Here is a 9,488-nt window from a genome sequence, read left to right as displayed (position 1 = left end):
TGAGTGGGACGGCCTGGGAGCCGGATAGCTGAGGCTAGCCCTGCTTGTGTCCAAGGCTAGCCCCCCTCATGCTGCATCCCAGTGCTGACCAGACACTTCTTCCCGAGAGCAGGAAGGAACGTTCCTTCCTCCCTTCCTTCCTCCAGGGCATTCCTCATCACGCACTTCACATGCGAAGGTGTCTCCTTCACACCATGTAAGCCTGATGGCAGGACTGTGGGACAGTCACAAGGAAACAACAGCAAATCCTTGAGCCTACATTCTCGGCAGCCAGGAGCCTTCAGCCCAGCCAGAGGAATTAATACATGATTGAGTTGTAGCTGTGATATCGATCTGTGCTAATGTCTGAGGAGACAGAGGCTCGTGGGGGGCGAGGGAAGGGGGCAAACGCATTCAGTGACTCCAGATCAGAGGAGACAGAAAACTCTGAATAGAAAATCACTGTAGGGATGTGAAACTGTGTGGAGGCAGAGCCAGGTGCAGCCAGCATCCCTCGATTCCTTCAACTCTCTGGGGCAGGTATTTATATAATCCCCGTCTTGCAGAGGAGGAAACTGAGCAGCAGAGAGGTTAACCAACTTTCTCAAGGCCACAAAGTAAGTGGCAGAGGTGGTATTCCAATCCCATCCACTGTGATGGGGTACAGAGGAGGCTGGGTCCCAAAAAGATCTCTCCTCTGCAGCCCAAAGCAACGTCCCCTGCTATTTATCTACTATTAAATCTCAGCTCGTCCAGTTCTAGACTGCACTCATACAGAATGATAAAGTTGCACCTGCCCTGGCGAGGGCTGCACAGAAAGAGGGCCCTTTTTCTTCTCTATCTCATTCTAACTTGGTCTCCAAAGCCCAGGCAATTAATTTTGGAATTTGGCACGGATAAAGACCCCTTCTCAGATGTGGCTGTGACCTTGACCTCCAATGTAACCCTCAGTCACCTGGCTTAGGCCCACGTGATCACCAATAGGGCACTGACGACGGAGCAGCACAGTCACCAAGGCCCAAGCACTTGGCTTGGATAAGGTTCTCTTCTATTGCTCTCCTGGTTTGCCCCTGTCTCTGGCCTGTAGTGGAAGGGGCTCTGACTTTCAACGTCACCACGGGGCGGAGATGGGGGGGCAGGCACAATCCGAGGTTTCCCACCCTCTCTGCCCACCCCCAGGCACTCCAGACCTTGCACACAGTGTATTATTAACTACCAGCACCTGATGGAGCCCACGGAGGAAGGACATGAGAAACGGTCGCCTGGTGGCCCAAAGAACTTAATGAGTCACCCTCAGTGCCTCACAGGTAGTCAGGGACTGGGCTGGGCATGGGGGAGAAAAGTAGCAAGTGATTCAAAGGGGCTAAAGGCAGGGCTAAATGAGGCATGCAGATAAACACTCACCCCCTTGCCCAGGGGAGTCACCACAGAGCTAGGTGCATAATAAAAAATGCCAATTTCATTTATCTTCCTGTCTGTGTCCTGCCTAGAGGGAGGACGAGCAGATTAAAAAGCACACTGCATTTATGGGCGGGTTTAATCTTACCACTCGCGGTTCAGAGTTATAACCTCCTCTCTCTGGAGGAGGAATCTTTAACCAAGTCAAGTTCTTGGGCCATGTGTGTCTGTCACTCCTTTATGACACTGTCCTATTAGTGATCACATGGGCCGGGGGCTCAGGGGTCACATTTGAGGCCAAGGTCATGACTACATATGAGAATGGGCTGGCTCACACACTTCACTCCCCTGGCTGCTGACCATACTCCTGACCCTGGTCAGCTCACTTAGAAAGGGTGGCCCTGGTTATCTACCCAGAATAAGGTTTCCTTGAATGTGTTCTCTTGAATGCTAGTTCGTTCGCCATTAATAGTTACTCCTGGAGAAATGGTTTCATGGCTAGTGGTAGATTAAAATCAGGCAGTACCTGTATTGTTAGTACAGGCTTTCTCAGAGCCTTTAAAATGCTAATGTACACTGTGAATCTCCAAGAAGGAGATATGGTGAGGTGTATTTTCCAAATGTATTTGGAGACCTGTTTCCATAGAGAATCTCACCAGGCTAGCACTCCTTAGAGCACGTTCTAGGACATGTCAGCTGCACAGAATGGACCGTACAGGACATGCAGTCTTGATCACCTGGCATCACAGGTGAGGTGTTCTGTGCAGACTGCTCAGCCTATTGGAAAAACAACTCAAAGTGTATGGCGTGGGGAACAAATGTTCAGGCCGCCAGTGGGATCATCAGGAGCCTGAGCTGCAGTGGAACCACTCTCCAACTCCTGAGTTCACCTCCATTTCCCAGGTGTTTAAGTGGCTGCTCTATAACCCAGTGGTCACTGCCATCTCCATGCCCAGCCTCTGCAGGGGCTCATGCTCCATGGCCATCTGGACCTCTGGGTACACAAATCCCTGTGTTCAGAGGAGAAACAAAGGCTGTCTCCATGTATAAAAAGGGTCTTGTCCCAAAATGGCAAGTGTATAGCGTGGGTACCTCGACTCCCTCATGCTGTGGCCAACACAGACATGACTAACTTATCACAGCTCTTTCTCCAAATCTGGAAGCAGCAACAAGTCTTGTCAACACAGTGATCCAGGAGCATTGCCATTTGATCAAAGTTGGCACATGAGATAAAACTTATTTGCTGTCCCCAGACTCATTTACATCTCGTACAGGGGAGCTGCAGGGAGTGGAGCGTCCACACAGGGTGAGGCGTGATGATGGTATTGGCTGTCCCCAATGAGAATTCAGGGAAAGGCTTGGGAAGGTGGGGCAGAGGAAGGGAGTATGGAGCTGTTGTGACTGGGATCTCTTCTGGCCTGGTTTACGAGGGCAAGCTCTTCTTGCTCGTGGGAAATGTCTTTTGAGCTCCTCACATATGTTTTATGGTGGGACCAGTAATGTCATCTCACAGGCCAAGGGCAAATGCATCCATTCACGCATGGAAGTGCACCACCCACTGATACAACGGGCATTCATTAGGGTCCTATAGAGAGGCAGCAGGCACCTAACTCATGGGAAGTGTTTTGTTGCTGATTTACCTTAGAGAGGCAGGCAGAAGAGAGGAGACGTTGTCCCCATTTGGTGAACTGGGGCACTCATCAAAATACAAACAATGAAACAACTGGCCTTGGGTCAATGGACAGGAGAGGCAGAGTGACGTGGACAGAGGCAGGCCCATATGACAAAGCATGCCACAGAGAGAACCTGACTGCATTCCTGGTCCATAAATATCTGTGAGTAATGTGCCCTGGAGTTTGAAACTCTGTCTCATGGGACTTAGAAGACATTATCAGGGCTCAAGAGTTGTGGGCAGCACAGAGATGGGGGCACGTTTGCAGGAAACCATCACAGGCCTGGCAGTGCTGTCACTGCATGGCTGCGTGACAAGCATGGACAGGAACTGAGGAGACATGGTGTCTAGCTGGCCATTTCACAGGGAGCTGCAACCTTGTGAGAGACGTTTCTCCCATCAGGCCTCAGTGACTGCAGTTATGAATGGAGGAGGCTGGACGTTAGTAGCATTTTCCACATATGCACCACATGGGAGACACTACAGAACACACTACACAGATTGCACTGCACATGGTAACTACATACATTTTTGTCTATCCAAAGTCAGTTCTTGAGTCAAGGGGAAAGACTGCCCTCCAAGGCCGTCCTCTCACTCTTCTATAGGAATAAAGTTTTATCTGGGTATATGATGTGGTGGCCCAGCTGGACAGTATGTTTCCCAGCTCCCTTGGGCATCTGTGTGGCCATATGACTAAGTTCAGACTAATGGCATGTGAGAGGAAATTATGTAGGCTTTCTCTGATTCATGCCTTCTACGTGGGTGTGAGTGTCCCTGGCCTCCTTCTCTTCCCCTTGCTGGGTGAGGTGGGGACTTGGACTCACAGGTAGAAGTCCCATGTTGGGGGTGGCAGAGCCACCTTCCAGCCTGAGATCACCCGCTTGCTTACTGACAGAGAAATGAACTTCACCTTGTTTAAGCCCCTGTGTTTTGGGGTGTCTTTGTCATAGTAATTTAGCTTGTACATAACAAATAAAACCCCTTTCGGGGTGAAACTTCCCCCAGATTGGGTGGTTCATTCTGCCCCCTTTGTGGGCTAATCCTGCCATCTAGGCAGACACTGAGACCTGTCTGAGACCAGCTCAAGGACAATGAGCTCTCTGGTGGGTTCTGGGGGAGGAGAACACTGGACACCAGACCTTCTGGATGAATGGAAGGAATTGGGGCTACTGCCTGTGGGTGGCACCACAGGGGCGAGGGTGATCAGTCCTCACATCAGCTCTCCGAGCTTGCTGGAGTTATGTGGTTCTGGGCCTGCTTAGAGGAACGCAAGCACTGGGGAAGAGCCTGTGGGAGCTCTGGTCAGGCCGCCGGCCACCCTCACCTGTTCTGCCCCGGTCACTGTGTAGGCGTGCTGGTTCACCAGCCCGTTCTCCATCACCTCAGCCTCATCTGTCAGCTTCAAAGGAGAAAAGCAGACCAAGTATGAACATCCACACATTCTTCAAAGAGATAGAAAACAGTCCAAGCAGCAGCTGAGCCAGCTGGGCCCCGCAGACGCCCTGGGAGTGGCACATGTGCCTGGAGCTCTTGTCTAGAGAGGCAGATTTGGGAGGCCGCTGGGTATTGAGGCTCCAGGTATTTCGTGCCTCCAAAGACCACTCCCGTGACTGAAGGAGCCCCACAGAGCCCTGAGGACCCGGGCTGCTTGCCCTGCCAACCCCTCCTCATCAGTAAGACGCAGCACAGAACATGTCTGCTGAGTCATCTGCAGGAGTCAGGAATCCGCGACCCCGTGCTGTGGGTAATTGGGGTTTCAAGTGCACCTTAGGTTTCTGGTGGCTGTCAGATTAGAAATGTGTGACTCAAAGCTCACATGTTTAAAGAGTAAAGAAAGTGTACCCATGGATAGGGAGCCCGATGGCTCAGAACAGACTCTAATAATTTGGAGGGTCATCCAAGCTTTTCAAAAGGTGACATGCTGTCCTTGGGGTACTGCCTTTAAAGCCAGTGAGAATCAAGGCAACATACAAAGGAGCTTCCCACAGTAGCAGGCACGGTAGCTGCCTTCTCCAGGGGACGGTAAAGCCCCGGCCACTCTGGACCCCGTTGCTCCTGGTCATGAAGCAGCAGCAGGAAAAGGCTTCGGAGTCAGCAGCACTGGCGCCCCCTTCTGGCTGTGTGATGGTGAGCACATTCCTCAGCCTCTCTGAGCCCTTCCCCTTCTCTGAGGTGAATTCTACAATCCCAGTCTTAGAGGGAGGGCTGCTGTGAGATGAAATGAGGTGACCCTGGTAGAGCATGCCATCTGTGCTCCACAACAGCCCCTGCCGTTACCCTCCCTGGCTGAATGGGCCGCTGGCCAAATACTCCCAGACATACTCCCAGACGAGGAAGGGCTCAAGCCAGTGCATGGGACACCCCATCTACTCACTCCCTTTGGGGTGGCGCAGGTCATCAGGGAGCCCACCCTGGCCGCTGTCTTCACTGCCATCACCAGGTTGGAAGGGGAGGTGTGCAAGTTGACACTGGTGACCACCCCTCCCGTGAGGTCCACAAGAGCATCAGGGAGGTAGCCGTAGTGCAGGTGGGAATAGGATCCACACAGCCTGGGATGGAGAGAGTCAGAGGAAGCCCTGGAATGCCTCTGGTGAGACACTCCAGGAAGAGAGGTCGCACAAGGCTCCTCTGCATATGTCCCAGGCAGGGGACTCCCTGATCCATCCAGATCACAGCCACCCATCTCCCATTCACCTGCATGGAGATTGCTATGCCACCAGCTCAGGGGCATGAGCTGACCTCCCCACCTTCCTCCCCCTTCCTCCCAGGCCTGGACAGCCCCACGAGTGGCAGTGTCATGTAGAGACTGAGAGTGCAGGAGCCACAGGCCAGGGGTCGAATCCCACCCTCACCACACGCTTAGCTGCTTGACCTTGGACAAGTGACTTAACCCCACGGGGCTGTGCACAGCATAGTGCCTGGCACGTGGCAAGCCCTTCATGAGCATTGGCTATTATGATGATGAGTGTCTACTGCTTCCCATTCAGTTTAACAACAGTGTTAAGTACCGACCGTGTGCAGGTTCCATGCCAGGTATGTGCTCACGGATGAGCACGACCCCATTCCTGCCCTCAAAGAGCTAGCAGTCAACAACCCTGATGCCGGCTGTGGCCACAGCAGCCTCTGTTCTCTTGCAAACCCTGATGTGAATTCCCATTCCCCAACCACCTACTCACCCCAAACCATTAGGGAAATAAGTTGACTGTACTGAAGCTAACAGGCGAGAACCAGTCTCACGTAACACACCCCAAAGCCAACCACTTAACACCTCGTCCTGTTCTCCAAAGCACCTCTTCTCACCCTCCACCCACCATGGAGTTTCCGCTTCTGGAAATTCCAAGAAATTGCCCCTGTCTTGTCTTCCTCCTGATTCTGCCCCAAACCTTAGTAGCCCCAGTCACGTACTAGGGAGGCAGACAGACCCTGGACTCAGGAGCCAAACTACCCAGGTCCAACTCCTGGCTTCTCTCTCACGAGTGCTCAGTCCTCAGGTGAGAGGCTGAGCTTCTCTCGGGCTCCCTTGCTCGTCTGGGGAATTGGCACATCACGGGACCCTCCTCAATGCGCTGTTGTGATGGCTTCGCAGTTAATGCATGCACAGCATGTGTCTGGCTCGAGAGGGGCTGGATGTGCCCCTGCTGCTGTCATTATGAGGCACGGCAAGTCGGCGCCCCCTCCCCTCCCTTCTGCCCTCCACAACAGCCTCGCCACTGGGACACACTGTCCTTAGATGGGGGCTATAAATAACAACACGTCACATGTCTTTGCCCCCCTGGCATGTCTATTTGCTACGAGAGCATGTGGACCACTGTGGAATGGAGGAAGGGCCTGAGCACCACCTGGTGTTTTGGGAAAGGCTTCTGGGAGGGGCACACTCTGGGTCGACTTTTTTTTTTTTTTTTTGTCTTTTTCCGTGTCCGGCAACGGATCGCAACCCTCAGTGTCGCCCCCGTACCGGACCGGGACCGGCAACGCGATCGCAACCCTCGGTGTTGCCCCCGCGCCTCGCTCAGCCAGTGAGCGGGAACCGGTCTGTATGTGGGATCCGAACCCTCGGTGGGAGCGCCTCCGCGCTTCCCAAGCGGCGCACTAGCGCAGTGCGCCACCGGGCCGGCCCTCTGGGTCGACTTTTATCCAGGTAAGGAGAGTGGCCCGGGTGTTCCAGGGAGGAAGAATCAAATCGGGGAGGCTCCTGAAGCAGGAAGAGCATGGTGCAGCAGGGCCAGCCATGGGGCTGGGGAGGAGGGCAGGGCAAGCCCAGGAGGCCTGTGCTCCCAGGACAGAGGGTGGCTTGATCCGTTATCACTGGAGCAGGGGCCAGACGAGGTCAGATTTGGTTTGAGAACTCGAGCTCGTCTCAGTGGGGTGAGCTGGAAAGGTTCCCGTGGAATCCTCACATATAGGCAGGGCAAACCCGCAAAGGACATGCAGCTGAAGCCAGGCTGGGCAGGAGACCCCGGGGCTGCCTTCCGGCATGAGAGCTGCCCGGAGGGAGCCCCACTCACTGCCGCCTCCACCATTCGGGCTTCTCTCACCAGGGACCTGCGCATCCCTGTCCCCACTGGGCAAGCAGAGATGGAGCCCTTCTCAGGTCGGTGGCCGGTGGGGGAAACCCCTACCATGGCTTTTTTTCTGGTAATGCAAAATCACATGGGGGTCGGGGCCCTGGGTCCATGCCGCTGCTGCCTCTAATGGGGTCTCCGACCTTGGATAAGAGCGTTCCCCTCCCTGTCCTTGGCCTTTCTTCTGTAAGCAGCGGGGTCAACTGGTTCAGCTCTAGGGACCCTCCTTTCTCACTCTATTTCCACCTCTGCTATCTTCTGCTCCCAGAGATCACCCAGAATTTCAGTAAATTCACTTTAGCAGGTCCCTATCAAGTAGCCACTATAAGCAGGACATGTCCCAGACACAAACACCACAGATGGCTTAGGAAGGCCTTTTATTAAAGAAAGCTAAGGATGCACAGAACAAAGGGTCAATTCTACAGGAACTGCCCTGGGACAGCCTTATCTTGACATGTTTAGAACTGGCTGTACATCTTCTCACCCCGTCTCTCCCTCTCCCTGGCCCCGGGTTATGACTGGCACGAGACGCTCATCTCTGGAGTGTTTGCTTAGGTGACCGCAGAGCTTCCCTGTGATCGTGAGGATGCCCGGAGGGCTTTGCTGAGGGCCCTGGGAGTTCACAGGGACGGGGGCTCTGGAACCCACTCCCTAACGCAGGCCCATCGCAGCAGCCCTTCCTGGTGATGAGCTCAGGGGCCCTCCCTGGCTTCAAGAGGGGCTGTGCCAGAGCCACTGCAGAAGAGCAGCCGGGGGCTCTGTCTCCTCACTTCATTGTCTCATAGACACGGTCCCAATGCCTGTGGGCCTTGTCTGAGGTCTGGCACCCACACCCTTCTGCAGTCACCACAGAGACATCCAACGTGGCAGGAAGGACTCACCACCACCCACAGCTTCCAGAACCTTCTCTCACTCTCATCTGTGAAGTCCACAAAGCCTGTCCCAGCAGCAGCTGGGCATTTTGACAAGGAGCTATCTCTCCGCTTCACAAACACGAGCTCACGGATCCTGCTGATGCTTCGGGAACACGGCAACTATTCTTAGCCCCCTTAGCTGACAGGAAATAGAAAGGAAAGGAAAGAGAGAGAGAACTGTTCAGCACAGCTGTCACTATTCCTTGTCACCTGAACCCAGGAATTCTGAGAGAGCCTGTCCTCGTTCTTCTGCTTCAGCCTCATTTGGGGGAAATGTCTATCTGCCCAGCAATGATATGAGAGAGGGAAGAATTCAGTTGTGTAAGTCAGAGCCAGAAAGGATGCTGAAATGCTGCGGTTCTGAACGGCAGAGATTCTACAGAGGGGGATGCGCAGCCTTCCAGATTGTGTCCTCGACTTCTTTATTTTATGACCTCTGGGGAAAAAGATCCCCAAGCATGGCTGTCTATCCCCCCACATCTGACTGGCTGCACCAGTTCATTTCCAGACTCCCCAGCCACAAGGATAATTGGATGCTGGGAGCCCTTCGTTTACTCGGCCGATGCCTACAGCCTCGCAGGGACAGAGGCCCTCTCCATACGGACACACGGGCAGCCCACACTTGTGCTGTGGTCTCCTGTGCAGATACTGAGTTCCAGTATCTTTTTCTGTAGGGCTGACAATATCAAGGAAGAGGGAAAGAGCACGTGACGAGGCCGAACTATTCTCACCCAGCCTGGCTCAACCACGGCATGACCCTGGGCGAGTCATTTCCCCTCTCTGAGCCTCAGTCTCCTCATCTTTCAAAGAAGAAGGTAGGCTTCGCTGCTGACAGAGGTCCCTTCCAGCTCTGAGGTGCTATAATTCTGTCTGACTCACTCCTGCCTTCTATTGCGTCCTTCTTTGGACAGGGGAGGAAGCTTTCAAAGAGTTTTTTTTTTTTTTTTTTTTTTTTTTGTCTTT

The 9,488-nt window shown here is 53.6% G+C and overlaps 1 protein-coding gene across 1 annotated transcript in view; it reads right to left on the bottom strand.

Annotated features, from left to right (window-relative positions):
- CAPN13 (calpain 13) overlaps positions 1-9,488 on the bottom strand; it is a gene marked incomplete at its 3' end in the record, with an annotated part of 54,228 nt that overhangs the window by 21,927 nt on the left and 22,813 nt on the right. The window contains exons 5-6 of the mRNA XM_008591905.1: positions 5,424-5,598; positions 4,374-4,448 (exon numbers count right to left, since the gene is read on the bottom strand). Of these exons, the coding sequence (XP_008590127.1) occupies positions 4,374-4,448; positions 5,424-5,598 (250 nt within the window). The remainder of the gene's footprint in view (positions 1-4,373; positions 4,449-5,423; positions 5,599-9,488) is intronic.

Source organism: Galeopterus variegatus, unplaced genomic scaffold (genome assembly GCF_000696425.1).
Source record: "Galeopterus variegatus unplaced genomic scaffold, G_variegatus-3.0.2 Scaffold7384, whole genome shotgun sequence".
Taxonomy (NCBI): domain Eukaryota; kingdom Metazoa; phylum Chordata; class Mammalia; order Dermoptera; family Cynocephalidae; genus Galeopterus; species Galeopterus variegatus.
This window is presented reverse-complemented; position numbering and strand designations above follow the sequence as displayed.